The sequence below is a fragment of the Puma concolor genome, chromosome A1 (genome assembly GCF_028749965.1).
Source record: "Puma concolor isolate L17-30 chromosome A1, mPumCon1.1.hap2, whole genome shotgun sequence".
Classification (NCBI taxonomy): domain Eukaryota; kingdom Metazoa; phylum Chordata; class Mammalia; order Carnivora; family Felidae; genus Puma; species Puma concolor.
The window spans coordinates 33688776-33704374 of NC_141667.1; the positions used below are offsets into that span (position 1 = coordinate 33688776).

The following is a 15599-nucleotide window of genomic DNA, read 5'->3' on the forward strand; positions in this document are numbered from 1 at the left end:
GAGAGACAGAGCAAGAAAGAGCACGAGGGGCAAAGAGGTGGGGGGAGGGGGTGGACAAAGAATCCAAAGCAAGCTCCAGGCTCCGTGCTGACAGCTCAGAACTCCTGGAAGATCATGACCTGATCTTGATCTTGAGATCATGACCTGAGCCAAAAGTCTACACTTAACCGGACTGAGCCACCCAGCCACCCGGACATTTCCCTTATTATAATATCATTTGCATTGCAGTTCTGAAAGGTCTCTGCCCCTAAAATCACCATGACAGCTGTGATCAATCCAAAAAAGGAAAGGAAAAGGGTGGAACCTAGATTCCTGAAAAAAGCAGGCTGCTTACCTCAGTGAATATTCCTCCCCTAATTACTCAAAATATAATAAAAGCTTGTAAACCCAAGAAATTTGGGGCATTTGCTCCCTGGAGCCTACCTGGTCTTTCTCTAAGAGTATCCTTTTGCTTTAATAAACCTTCCTGCTTGCACCACCTATCCGCGGTGTCTGTTCTGTCCTCCGATTCCTTCTGGCCCAGAGACCAAGAGACCTAGGGCCTCTTGCAATCTCTTTGGCAACACTGTCTTCCATAGCGTGACACTTCTGCAGCTACAGGCTTATCAGTGTTGTTTGTTTCCAAATCCATTTAGGCCAGTTGTTATTGTGATTGTGTAAGTTAATGAACTGTATCAAGTGATAAACTTTTTTAAATAAAAAGTTGGGAATTTTGAACAATTAAAAATGATTTGCAAAAATTTTGCTTTGAGTTCACTGGGGATGTGACTACTGCAAAAGATTACACAATACGTATATTTCATATATAAAATTTATGTATATAAAGAAATTTAAAATCATTCTCTAGTCAATTTGTTTCAAAAGTGACTTTAACACTTTACTTCTCTTCAAAACAACAGTTCTCAACTCTGCATGCATTTGGGTTTGCTAGAAGAAATCTTAAACAAACGCCAAATAGTAGGCCCTCCCCAGCTCAGTGACATCAGAATTGGGGGAAGGAACCTAATTGGAGGTGTTTTTTAAAGAAGCACCCCACCTGCAATTAAACATGGTTTTAGAGGAACTGATAGGGAATAACATAGGTGGTGAGTCATGTATTTGTTTTATTTGAGGAAGAAGTCTTGGAGCTGAAATCAGAAGACTAGAAAATAAGAGCTTGGGGGGCACCTGGGTGGCTCAGTTGGTTAAGCGTCCATCTTCGGCTTAGGTCATGATCTTGCAGTTGGTGAGTTCAAGCCCCATGTCGGGCTCTGTGCTGACAGCTCAGAGCCTGGAGCCTGCTTCAGATTCTGTGTCTCCCTCTCTCTCCTGCCCCTCCCGTGCTTGTGCTCTGTTCTTGCTCTCTCAAGAATAAATAAACATTGGGGCGCCTGGGTGGCGCAGTCGGTTAGGCGTCCGACTTCAGCCAGGTCACAATCCCGCGGTCCGTGAGTTCAAGCCCCGCGTCGGGCTCTGGGCTGATGGCTCAGAGCCTGGAGCCTGTTTCCGATTCTGTGTCTCCCTCTCTCTCTGCCCCTCCCCCGTTCATGCTCTGTCTCTGTGTGTCCCAAAAATAAATAAACGTTGAAAAAAAAAATTAAAAAAAAAAAAAGAATAAATAAACATTAAAAAAATAAAAAAGAAATAAAAAGAAAATAAGAGCTTGGTCCTATGTCAGAAAATGGGTGGATAATCATGCATTTCTGTTTTAAGTTAAAATAAAATGCTTAGGTAATTAAAAAGTAGTGTGCACTACTTTTTTATGGCCCTCCACTTTAGCCAGATTTTCAGTTTACCATTAATTCTAATTTTGTTGGATGGCCGCGCTTGCATTCCCTCAAAATATTGAAACATTGTATTGGAAAAGAAAATCGACCTTGCTTTCTAAAATTTGAAGATATCTGCTTGACCAATAACTTGTTATCTGCTGCCTGATCTCATCACGACACAGGTTGAAATAGAAAACCTAGCCTGTGAGTGGAAACTTCTGCTTTCTTCTCCCAAAACATCCTCAAGAAATAGCACCCCTGTGGGTGCTATGCTACTACCAGTTTTGGGGGGCACCATCTCAGCAGACCCTAGCATCCTGAGTGACACTCACCTTTTTCACAGGTGAGCGAGTTTGAAATGGGTGGTGTCCAGGAATCCCCACTGCATGTGTACTGTGATGGCCCAGCAACGGCAAAGCCTTTGGGACAGGTTAGCTCAATGGATTCACCGATTGCATATAATCTCTGAAATGGCGAGATGGTCAGAACTTCCTGCACAACTGGCTTGAGGCACTGTGTCCCTGCAGGCAGAGAAACATGTCAGATGTGCTTAGTGGAGCAGAACAGTCAACAAATGTAAGCAAGAGGTGATTTTAGTGGGATTTACTGCATTGGTGCTGCTTTAATGCCATGTTTTGATCAGAAAACTGGGGGTTGGGGTGGGTGGAGGATCCAGGCTTCCCAAGAGAGTCCTCCACCGAGATGCTCCCGTTCGTTCAACTATCTGAGGTGCCCTTGCTAAGGAAGTGGCTCCAGAAACTTCCAACTTTCATTGCATTATTGGGACTTTCTCCTTTCAAAAATTATTTCCCCCCCTCTTCTCCCTAGCAGGTCCTCCTAAGAGGAAGTCACCACATTGTGGATGGCACAGAGGCAGACGTTCTGATTGACAGTGGTTTCAACTCTCCCTAATAACCCTTTGGGGGTCCCTTTTTGAGCCTTATGTGAATTTTGTTTTGACTTTACTGTAGCTTACAAATGGGTATGTGTGGAGCTTACAAACTCCTCCCCTCTTCCTCAGTAAAGGATGTGGATGGGCTCCAAAGAGAAAACTGCATTTCACATAAAATCGCATTTCTGATGCACAAAGAATAGGAGGAGTATCATCTTCCTGGGACTCATTCATTTGCATTAATTTGTACATCAGGCAAGGCAGATGCCTGTGGTTAGATGTAGTTAGAGAACTTCCTGGATTTCTTTGCAAGTGCACGCTTTGTAGTCCTGGGTCTATGAGACCAATACACAGGGGCATGAGAAGTGAAATATGAAGATATTTTGGAACAGAATGTTAGCAGATGAATCCTATTTTCTGCTCACTAAACCTTTTCACCAGAGCTACTAAAAAAAAAAAATAGTATGATATACTGATCTCAGTGTGTGATTTTGCTCTAGCTATATGGGCCACGTTTATTCTTCAGAGCAGTCGCACAAAAAGTTTGGCCAGTACTCACGGTGGCATTCCACATCTCCCTGCCTCCAGGTCCTGTCTGGTAAGCATCTGAAGTACTGGTATCCAACAGCCATGAATCCAGAAAAGCATGAAATTTCAACTTCTTCCCCAACTGCGTACAGTTTCTTTTCATTCTAGAATTAAAATAGAAACCAGCCCATTATCAATGCCAGGGATGATACCTTTCAACACCTCAGGGTCATCCTGGATTCTTTCCATTCCTTAACTCCTGTATCTGCTCAGAGACAGAGTCCTCTCAATTTCTGCTTCTAGACATCCCTCACAGTTTTCTCCTTTCCTTTGCATTGTATTACTTTTGAGTAAAAACTACTGACAGTGGAGATGAGGTCTGTAATAAAGAGCAAAACAGAAAAAAAGGTGAATTTATTCCTGGGAATGGAAACATACAATCTAATTTTATAAAAAGAGTCATTAGAACAATGAATCACTGTTTAAAGCCTTTGTGTGATTTTTAAAATTAGAATGTTGATCATTTTAACAGTTTTTGTAAGCAGCTAGAAAAAATAAGTCAAAAAGTATGTGGGTATCTGGATCTGACAAAATGGAATTTTGAGGATTATGTTCTAGGCCAGGGAATAGCAAATTTTGTCTATAAAGGGCCTCCAAAGTCAATTGCAGCCTATTTTGTTTGTTGCAACTACTCACCTCTGACATTGTTGCCACTATAGACGTATGTAAATAAACAAGTGTGGTTGTATTCCAATGAAACTTTGTTAAAAAAAAGAAAAGAGAAAAAAAACAGAACAGGAAACAGATGGCAGGCCAAATTGCGGCTGTGGGCCTTAGTTTGCTGACTCCTGTTTTAAAAGATTCATTCCCAAAGTGTGGTTCTGGAACTAGCAGCATCAGCATTTCCTGGGAACTCGTTAGATATGGCAGTTTTGGGCCCTGCCCCAGACCTATTGAATCAGAAACTCTAGGCGCGAGACCCAGCAACCTGTGTTTTAACAAGCCCTCCAGTGCACTAGAGTTTGAGAACCTCTTTTCTGAAGACTGACTGACATTGCCTCACTCCCAAATATTTCCTCCACTCAAAATCAACAGAAGACAAACGAACGCGGAAGGTATATTAACCCAGACTATACTCCATGGATATTTGTTTGCTGGCATTGGAGAATTGAGGATTATTGATCTTTGATCATAAATATGATACAGTTGGAAAAAGATTAATTTAAAGGCTTTACTGAGTTGAAGAAAGTTAAAACTTTTTTTTTTAAGTCAAAATTAATTAGGGAACATGCCTTCTGTGATCAATTTTAAATATTACATGTTTCTAATTTATATCTAAAGCCACAGACCTTTCTGAAAAATATATTTAGTTATTTTTAATCATACAAACATTGTAGCTCAGTAATAAAGATAAAATTAAAAGGCATTAAAACTGTATTGACTGCTTAAGAATTCTACAGGTTTCTAACCTAAGGCATTATAGACTCTACATCTCCTGTGACTAGTTTGTCTCTCTGAAAATGTGTGTTAGGTAGAGAATTACTCTCCTCAGATTCAGGAATAAACAGATCTTATTTGTACATTTCTTACAGGTCATCCGAACCTATATATTGTGGTCACGTTCCACTTTCCATTCACATAAGTGGACCATGAGTTTAGGAATTAGTGGTGCCAGGGAAACTGCTGTCCTTTGGTCTAACAACCAAGTATGAAGACCTCTCCAGGGAATTCAAGATGGAGGAGTGGTAGAGCGTTTCTAAGTATTCATTTTTAAGTCAACAGAAGATGATTAAACTGAGAACAATAACCCTACATAAAAGAAAACACATACTTTTTAAGTTCTATTTTTTGGAATTTTTAAAAATGATTCATTTTTTTTTTTTACTGTATTAATTATTTACTGTTATGTAAAAATTACCTCCAATCTTAGTGACTTAAAATAATATACATTGTAACTTTTGTGGGTCAGGAATCTGGGCATGATTTAGCTAGGCCTTCTGCTTCAGAATCTCTCACATGTATGTAATCAAGCTGTCAATGTGGCTATGGTCTCATCTGAAGGACCATCTGGGTAAGGGTTCACTTTCAAGCTCACTCATATGGTTGTTGGCAGGATTCAGTTTCTCAAGGGTTGTTGAGAAAGTCTTATTTCCTTGCTCGTTATTAGCCAGAGGCCAACCTCAGACCACGTGGGCTTCTCAATAGGGTAGCTCACAACAGAGCAGCCTGCTTCATCAGAGGAAGAATGAAAGAAAAATGCAAAGACAGGCTACAAACAAGAAGGAAGTCACAGGCTTTTATAGCAGACTCTTAGAAGTGACATTCCATCACTTTCCCCATAAACTTTTCATTAGAAATAAGTCATTAGGTCCAGCTCACACTCAAGGGGAGAGGATTACACAAGGGCACAAATACCAGAAAGTGGGGATCATTGGAAGCCAAAAAATGATTCATTTTTGAGAGAGTGAGAGAGAGTGCAAGCCGGGGTTGGGGGGGGGGGCAGAGGGAGAGGGAGACAGAGGATCCAAAAAGGGCTCTGCACTGAGAGTGGACAGACCAATGCGAGGCTCAAACTCACAAACCATGAGATCGTGACCCGTGATGAAATCAATGGTCGGATGCTTAACCAACTGAACCACCCAGGAGCCCCATAAGTTCTATTTTTTGAACTCCAAACTTGAAGTGGAGGTCAGGATGCTTACCCGGATAAATCCATTTTCCGGAGGCACTGGCTGAGGACACCCAGAATCTGATTCTGTCTCGGGGAGGTCTACTTCTTTCACTTCTTCGTCATCGCTGATACATGGCTGTCCACTAAAAGGGAAAAATAAATACGTGTGCATATGTATATGTGAAGGTGCACACATATTTGTAAAGAAAGCATTGGAGAGAAATGGGTACGCCAGACCCACGAATACCTTGCTAATACACTGTGTTGGAATAGGTAAAACACGGCTTATTTCTTTACTTAGCAGTAGGAAAATACACCTTCCCCGGCACCCAGCCTTACGTGTTCTCCATGATGGAAAATGTGCAGTGTTCCTCTTGCCGTCTTTCCCCTTCACAGGGTTTCCCTCCTTGCTGGGGGGCAGGGTTGTTGCACTGCCGGGTTCTCGATCTCTTATAAGTAGCATCACACGTGCTCCAGGGAGACCAGCAGCTCCAATTCCCATCCACCGCATCTGGAACACAGGCAACCCACCCACCCATCCAGGCGAGGCTGAGAGAACCGGGGCTGTGAGGCCAAGCCAACTCGGTCTCCTTACTTTTTAGCTGTGTGATTCTTTGAGGAACATCACAGGGTTATCATGAGGATGAAAGGAAACTACCTATGAGAGGGACTGACACCTTGCCTGACTTCCCTTTCCTGTTCCCACAGCCTGAATGAAATGGCAACAATTATGAATCATTTTCAACTATCAGCACCATATTACACACATATGTATATGCATACGGATACATATACATATGAACTTCTTCTGAACAGAATATGTATCAGATTACTTTTTTAAAGGTCATAGAATATATTCTCACCTCCATGACACATCCCCTTGCTAAGGAGCATTAGAGATAGCCAAACTTAGTCCTGAATGAAAACTTTGGTTGTTGGCTTAATTTACCTCTTGTTACAAAGCCGTTGTCACTCTACATTATAACATTCTACTGTTATAACAGCAGTATCACATATTTTATTTTATAGTATAGTTTATTATTTTATTTTATATTATAGGCATTGTGCTGCAATATAAATATAAATATATAAATATCAATATATGTATATGTACATGTATAAAATCTTCAGGTACATGCTGGCATTGCCCCCATTTTATGGATGAATGGATTGGGGCATTGAGGGGCTAGGGGGCTTTCCCAAAGTTACATAGCTGGTAGGTTACAGCCAAGACTTGGTCATACCAGGGCTGTTTGACAAAAGTCAAACTCTAACTTTTTACAAACTTACCTTCCTTGCGAGTTTGGATAAGGTGGAAGCTGTTAATAGACATTTGGTTTTATTTGACCAACCTAGAATACCTTTTGGAGGAGAAAAGGGGCCTACCCCCCAGTATGTTATGCGATACTTACTGGATTTATAATCCGGGGAGCGTCTCTCACAGTTCTCTCCGTACGTGCCGCTCTGACACACACACAGACATTCGGTCCCTGAGAGTGTGGGGCGGCCATTATTAGGGCATGGAGCACACCGGCAAGGGTCAAACTTGGCTGCGTATTCTCGAAAAGCTTTCCTGAGGTTGTTCCGTCTTGTCACCGCACAGGGGATGTTTCTCACCAAGTCGGTGATAGGAGCAAGCTAAGGGCAGAAGGTAGAGAGGAGGTCCAGTTCATCACATCCCTGTGGCACATGTTGCCATCCCTGCTCAGTTCCCACGGACTGAGAGGAAAGGTCTGGAAAATCCTACACTTCAAGGGATTATTGTAGAATATAGCACATCTGCCTGTTGAACCAGTGGAGAAAAACCCTCTCTGTGAGGGTAGGGGATCCTTTTCTTTCCCTTCTCTAGTGGGTAGAGCAGCTCTCTGCAGGGTTAGAAGCCAGAAGCTCTCTGGCTTCTCTTGTCCTTGATGCGATGTTTCTGGAGCACACTTTCCCTGGAATCCTATTATGAAGGAAGCCTCACAGGCAGTGTTGTCACATTACGTCACATTATTTAGGAAGCACCAATTGCATGCATCAAGGCTCTGAGAGAGGTGACTGCGAGTTGGGCAGCTCATGAATGCTCTGTTGAAACCTCATTAGGTTTGATTCAAGCAGAAAAATCCAGAGAGGGTGAGGAGAGGCTTTCTGTGTTCTTGTTTGCCAGGGACAGGATTGGCGCTTGGCAGAACCCCATGACAAAATATGGAGCAGGAGAAATGAACTCGGCCATGGGATGAATGGAAGAATTACAGTAACAAATAATGGAGCTAACACAAAATCAGAGCTCATTTTATTAACATTTTAAAACCTCAAAGGAATGACTATCTTGTGCAGTGGATAACTCACAGCTGCCCAGCCTGGCGGCCAGATCTCACTTTCCCACCATAGCCTATAGAGCTCAAAGTATCTTCACGTTGCGGGTTAATTATTTTACTTTCATAATGATTGAACTCCTTTATCCCCATTTAAATGAAATGAGCAGAACAGCTTCTTTGAGGGCTTTAAAAACTGTGCTTGTGTTTTAGTCAAAACTGGTTCTAAATGGCATATGACTGATATGTGGGCAAAGTATTCCCTACATAATAAAAGTCACCTTTTCATGTAATCACAGCAAATATAGGACAGGTCATTGTAATCCATGGTGATAGAAAAAAAAGCCAAGTGGATCTAAGATCCCATTTATCCCACAGAGCTATAAGTGAAGACTTAGGAGTGCTCATTGAATAAAAAGCTGCAAGAAAAGCACACAGAGCAGATTGATTGTATACTCGGGGAGCTGAAGGCATTATTAAGGCAAGTTTGAACAATTGTATTCACCAAATTCCCCTTCCTGGTATTTTATATGTGCTAGGAATTCTAAATACTGTACTGGAGGATGCTCGTTTCAAAAGCAAAAGCAATCGACGTGTAATCTAACGTTTTTTAAAAAGTACATTGTGCACGTATACTAAAGAAAGACATTTCCTTTATCATCTGCGAGGAAAATCCAAAAGGAATTGTGTGGTGCACGATTTGCTAGAGGACTACTTTAGCTTTCTTACCCATAATATTTTTTACTCTTACCTCAAAGTCAATCACAGCAGGATTTTCCTTCACAGATTCTAACCACTCAGCAAATACCTTCTCGTCAGGACTGGAGTTCCCTCTCTCCCACACCAACTTGGCTGCATACTCACTTCTCCCACCTCGAATCAGGGAGATGCATTTCTCTGCTCCCTGCAAAACCGAGCCTGCAAGGTGTTTTGAGAAAATTACTCATTTAATTTTACTGCAGATTCAAACTTTAAAGAAAAGTCTATTTGCACAGGAGCAGAAGTAGATGGTAGTCATGCGGCTCCACTAAATAAGCTGGTGAAAGGGCACCTGGGTGGTTCAGTCAGTTAAGCATCTGACTCTTGGTTTGGGCTCAGGTCATGGTCTCACGTTCGTGAGTTTGAGCCCTGCATTGGGCTCCAGGCAGAGTCTGCTTGGGATTCTCTCTCTCCCTTTTGAACTCTGCCCCTCCCCTGCTCGTTCTCTCTTTCTCTCTCTCTGTCTCTCTCTCTCTCGTCCCCCCCCCACAAGTAAATAAATAAACTTAAAAAAAAAAAGCTAGTGAAAAGCAAGAGAACACTCCTCAGCCCTACAAGGAGTTTAATAATAGAAAGGATAACAATGTTAGCCGTTACCATTTATGAAGCAACTTGTATATTGCAGGCACTGTGCACATATTGTCTTAAGCAATTCTCACAACAATGTTGAGACGTAGGTATTGTTATAAACACAGACACTGAAGCTAGAAGTAATTTAGCCTGGAACACACGTAGAGTTACTGGGAGTGGGGTAGGGGTGGGAAGCCGACGTACTAACCTGCCCAGGTGAGGACTACTCTGCTCCCTGCCCTTTGATGCCAAACCTCCCATGTTTGACTGATATTAGCATATGTCTTGGGCCTTCAGAATAACATAAGTCACATGGTTTCTGATATCCAATCAGGAGACTTCCAATTACATTAAAAGTTGATAGAATGCTTTCAAGCTTAGAGACAGGTGCAAAAGCACAACTAACCAACGAGAAAGAAAAAGTTAAACCTCAAATTAAGAGCTGGCACAGTGTTTCTTTAGAAGCAATGATATTTAATGTACACAACACAGATCTTTTACACAAATTTTCAAAAACAAGTCCTGTGAACTAATGGGGTCTTTAATAAGGGTAGGATCTGAGGAATAGGAAGGTGTAGGGAGAAATAAAAGCAAATGAAAAGGAGGCCAGTGATATGGGTGACAGTTAATGGCATTAATTTGGTGTTTATTGTGAAGTACCAGTAAGGATTAGCTATGCTTCCACTGTTGAGAAATTCTAGGGGTGCCTGGGTGGGGCAGTCAGCTAAGCGTCTGACTCTTGGTTTCGGCTCAGGTCATGATCTTTCGGCTTCTTAGTTTCAAGCCCCACATCAGGAGCCTGCTTGGGATTCTCTCTCTCCTCTCTCTCTGCCCCTCCCCCACTTGCACTGTCTCTGTCTTTCCCAAAATAAATAAATAAACTTAAAAAAAAGAGTCTAGAATGATCAGAACAATGGGTGAAATACTCTTTCTGTGAAGAAAATAATATGATCCTTTTCAAAGGTTGCATAAGATAACACAGGGGCATGAGAAGAACATTTTAGAGATTTTTGTATTTATTTTTCATATAAATATAGAGAGAAATTAGCATCTGCCAATATATTATATACGGATTGACAGTAGCTCTGACAAGCTAGTTCACATTTGGATTGATACTATGTATTTCATGAATGGATTGACATTAGTTAAGTGTTAAATATGATAAACATAGCATCCTGAAGAAGGAGTGAGCATTAAGTCCATTTACTACTAGTCTGAATAGAACTAACTCTTAAAAGCGAACAAGTGATTTAAACAGATTCCAGGAAGAGGGGCACCTGGGTGACTCAGTCGGTTAAGTCTCTGACTAGGGCTCAGGTCATGATCTCGTGGTTTGTGAGTTTGAGCCCCGTGTTGTGCTCTGTGCTGACAACTAAAAGCCTGGAGCCTGCTTCGGATTCTGTGCCTCCCCCCTCTCCCTGTCCCTCCCCTGCTCACACTCTGTCTTCCTCTCCAAAAATAAATGAACATTAAACAATTTTTAAAAAGATTCCAGGAGGAAAATGCAGATTGAAGATGATACCAATCTTCCAAACATAAACAAAACAACTAGTAGAAGGAAGAACAGATATTTCTTTAAAAAAACTTTTTTTTTTTAACATTTATTCATTTTTGAGAGATGGAGACAGAGCATGAGTGGAGGAGGGGCAGAGAGAGGGGCAGACACAGAATCCGAAGAAGGCTCCAGGCTCTGAGCTGTCAGCACAGAGCCCAATGCGGTGCTCAAACTCACAAACTGTGAAATCATGACATGAGCTGAAGTCAGACGCTTAACAGACTGAGCCACCCAGGCACTCCATGGAAGAACAGATATTTCTTATACAAGCTTCTCATAAGCTACAATATGAGAGTGACACCAAAGCTGCCCAAAACATATCAAAACTTTCAAGGAGTTTTTAATGAAATATTGATTCATCATTACATTCATTCATCGCTCAATATGAGCGAGAGAATGAAATACATTCTGTTTATTTCATATAGGCTATCTTTTAACATTTTCTCTTTTCTACATTTGTATATATTTTGTGTGCATAATATATTTTTAGATAAATATATAAAATTTGTTAGTATTCTTTTAGTAAGTATGTTAGGGATATATAGTAAAAAAAATTAATGAGATGATTACAGATTTAAAAAGTTTGGAGTCCAGTGATTTAATCAGATGAGCTCAGGTTTTGGAATAGACAAATTATGTTTTTGTGTGTGCTTTACTCTTTTTTTTTTTTGAGAGAGAGAGAGAGAGCACAAGTGAGTGAGGGTCAAAGAGAAAGAAAGAGAGAGAGAGAGAGAGAGAGAGAGAGAGAAGTGGGACTCACCCAAAGCAGGGCTTGTGTTTACCCGAAGCAGGGCTTGAGCTTGCAAACCATGAGATCGATCATGACCTGAGCTAAAGTCAGATGCTTAACATCTGAGCCACCCAGGCACTATGTGTACTTAACTCTCAAATGTGCTTTGATTTTTGGCAAATTGTCATCACGATCAACACGTATTTGTGGAGAATCTGCTATATGCCAGGCACTAAAGACTGAGAGAAATGCACAATATGCCTTTTGTATTTGAAGGACTTAGACTCTCTATGAGGAGACAAAATAGGTACATAAAAATACTAGCAGAACTATAGAGAAATTAAAAAAGTAAGGAAGAAAAGGAGAAATGGAAGGAAGGAAAGAAGGAAGGAAAGAAGTTAAGAAGGGAGGGGAGGAAAGGGAAAGAAAGGTAAACAAAAAGACCAATAAAACAGTTTTGCTAAGTGTCACTGAGTGGTCCAACAATGAATGATTCCTGTTTTCAGGGAAGTGAAAGAATTCTGTGATCTTAGGCAATTAGGGAGGGGGGTACGGTGAAAGGACTTTGAGGCAAAGCTAAGACACGGTAGGGGGCAATGTGCTCCCAGCATGGGCAAAGACCCGGAATGAGGGGTGGATGTGCCATGTTCTGGAGACAGTGCATATGGACATCCACTTGAGTTCAAGTTGAAGGTTCAGGTGGGGGAAGAGCAGCAAAACAGAGGATCTGGATGTAAAGCTTTTAATTTTTAGTTGGGGAGTTGGCACAATTCAGGAGTATTAGCAATGTGTCATGTGGACAGTGATGGATAATTGATAAGCCAGTTTGGGGCCCATTGGAATAGTCTCTGATTTGGCAGTGTCCTCACCTTATTCCTACAAGCTGAAAACCGTGGGTCCATCTTTGACATTTTCTCATCTCTTTGTTGGATGGATTTTTAAATTAAGCATTTTTTTCCCTTTTTGTTTTTGTTTTTGTTTGTTTGTTTGTTTGTTTTAGCAAGTACTCAAGAATGCATATTCTCAGAATTCTCTCACGTTTTGAGATGTCTTCCTGTTACCCTTATATATGAAATTATTATTTTTTCCTCTCTCAGAAATTTGTGGACATTATTGTCTTACAACATTGAATTTAGTTATGGCGAAGTCTGAGGCCAGACAGATTGTGTTGTTTTGTTGATCTGTGGGAGATTTGCTCTTTCGGCCAAGATACTTGAAAAATTCATTTTTAAAATCTTGGTAATTAGCAAATTAACTAGAATTTGTCTTGAAGTTGTGTATTTAAACAGTATTTCTGATTCATATAATCAAAACAAATTTCTTCCTTTATTTCAGGGATATGTTTGTTTATAGTTTTTTTTTTTTTTTTTTTTTTTTAACAGCTTTCCTGTTTAATTTCTTGGGATCTCTATTTCAGGAACATGAATTCCCACTGATTAAATTATATTTGTCCTTCCATTTCCATTAGATTTTTCTTAATAACTATTAATGTCTATTTTTCCTCTGTATTTATTATGAATTATTTTAAATCTTTCCTACATGTGATTAACTTTCCTGATTTTATTTTCAGACAATTATATTTTGTCCTTGCAGTATCTAATTTATTTATAACTATCATGGTAATGTTTCTCAATGTTTGTTTGTCTTTGTACCTTAGCTTTGAGATCTGCCTTTTCAATTAATTCTTATAATCTTTTTGTCTCTGAGCACTTGATTTACTGAATTCACAATCTCATTAAATTATTTTATTGCATGAAAAACTGGTATAGACTCTATATCCATTCTTTGGTTTATATTGCTAGGTTATTTGCCTGTTTTGCACGCTCTCTTCCCCCCCCCCCCGTTTTTTTTTTTTTGCTATAATATGAATGCCTAGTTGTCAAACAAATCCTTCTCATTCTGCTTATGCTTAACATGGGCATGTACATGTAGACCATCTATATAATCTGATATTCAAAGTTGCCTATTTATTATTACAGTAAATATTTTATTTTTATTTGTTCTTTGTCTCTGCAAGAGAACATAAGCTTCATATTTTGGGAGTTTCTGTGATTTTGCTTCCCTTTGTTCTTAGCAGAATGAATAGCAATCAGTTAGGCCAAGTCAGGGAACAAGAGAACTTTACGCAGAGGAAGGAGCTCTAAATAATGGCAAGGCACAAGAGAGAGCATGACTTATTTAGGAGACTATATAGTTCAGCTAGGCAGAGAGAGAGAGACTGGAATTTATCTTTAAGGCTATATGAAACCATGATTAAGGCATGAGAGTTTCATGATAAGATTTGCCTTGGAAGAATTTCTTGTCACAAGAAATGTGTAGAATACATTGGCGAAAGTCCACAGTAGAGGCAGGGGGACCAGTTAGGAGGCTTCTGTGGAAATCCAGGTTGGAAATAATGAACGGATGGGTGTGAATGGGAAAAATATTAAGGATGTAGAGTGATTACTTATTGGATGCGAAGGCCAGAAAGAGGGAGAAATTAAAGCAACACTCAGGTTTCTGGCTTGATTTCTGGAGCCTTATTTACATACCTCTCTTAGACTCTTATCATTCTGTATTTTTAATGGTTGTTTATATGTATAGTTACTTTGTAAGCTCCTTCATAGGAATGGCTGAATTATTTCTACGTCACAATGCCTAATACTGAGTTCAGCCCATGGGAAGAACCAATAAATGTTAAAGTAAACAACCTAAGTATAAGATCAAGAACACTTGGGGTGCCTGGGTGGCTCAGTCAGTTGAGCGTTGATTTTGGCTCAGGTCATGACTTCGGCTCGGGTCACGATCTCATGGTCCGTGAGTTCAAGCCCTGCGTCAGGCTCTGTGCTTACAGCTCAGAGCCTGGAGCCTGCTTCAGATTCTGTGTCTCCCTCTATCTCTGCCCCTCCCCCACTCATGCTCTGTCTCTCCCTCTGTCAAAAATAAACATTAAAAAAATTTTAAAAAAAGATCAAGAAAACTTTATTTCCTTTTTAAGTAGTGCTAATGATATTTTATTTGCACCCTCCCCCTACCATACAGAGGGCTTTGAGGTAGATATATGAAATAAGTGAAAGTTAAAAACATTTGCACAAGCAAGGGGCACCTGGGTGGTTCAGTCGGTTAAGTGTGGGATTTTTGATCTCAGCTCAGGCCATGATCTCACAGTTTTTGGGATCGAGCCCTACACTGGGCTCTGCACTGACAGTGTGGAGCCTGCTTGGGATTCTCTCTCTCTATCTCTCTGCCTCTCCCTTTTTCATTCTCTCTCTCTCTCTCTCTCTTTCTCTCTCCCTTTCAATAAATAGACTTAAAAACATAGCGCCCTCAAAGTATAGCATGGTACTCCCATCAGGGCAGCTGCAGGACACATGGGGTAAACCGCTAAGAGAGAGAGCTCTTACCTTCATATTTCTCTGACATCTTGTTCGTGGTGCACCGATGTTCCACTTTTTTTTTCTTAAAACCAAATCTGCGTTTCTTTGTTTCAATCCGGACACAGTTTCGGATTTCTTCCTCTGTTAAACCTAGGAAATGGAGTGCAAACAAAACATCACGAGGATGCGCCACTGCGAATCCTTCCCCAGTTCCTATAAACTCGAATAATTCACACCTTCACCTACAGATTCAGTCCTTTTTAGGCCCTGGGATGATCCTGAACAGAGGAAGTGTTTATGAGTCCCTGCTGTTTCTCCCTTCAACCCTGGCCCTAAGAAGGACATGTAAGGTGACTGTGGCCCATCCCATGGGGATCATGTTGGCTCCTCCCTGTTGCCTACACACAGTGAGCCTCAAAGATCACCTGTCCCACTGGCCACGGCCACTGTATAGTCCTGCAGATCAAGAGATGAACACACGTTCTGTGCGGTG

At 40.8% G+C, this 15599-nt stretch overlaps 1 protein-coding gene across 3 annotated transcripts in view; it reads right to left on the reverse strand.

Annotated features, from left to right (window-relative positions):
- Positions 1 to 15599, reverse strand: part of C6 (complement C6) — a 65398-nt gene that overhangs the window by 12496 nt on the left and 37303 nt on the right. For 2 of the 3 annotated variants that reach the window (XM_086677895.1, XM_025924355.2), the window contains exons 9-15: positions 15134 to 15256; positions 8888 to 9054; positions 7252 to 7477; positions 6179 to 6350; positions 5871 to 5982; positions 3200 to 3332; positions 2081 to 2269 (exon numbers count right to left, since the gene is read on the reverse strand). In XM_086677895.1, coding sequence (XP_086534021.1) covers positions 2081 to 2269; positions 3200 to 3332; positions 5871 to 5982; positions 6179 to 6350; positions 7252 to 7477; positions 8888 to 9054; positions 15134 to 15256 — 1122 coding nt within the window. Of the gene's footprint in view, positions 1 to 1083; positions 1342 to 2080; positions 2270 to 3199; positions 3333 to 5870; positions 5983 to 6178; positions 6351 to 7251; positions 7478 to 8887; positions 9055 to 15133; positions 15257 to 15599 lie in introns of those variants that run through there. The other variant, XM_086677905.1, reaches the window with a different exon arrangement.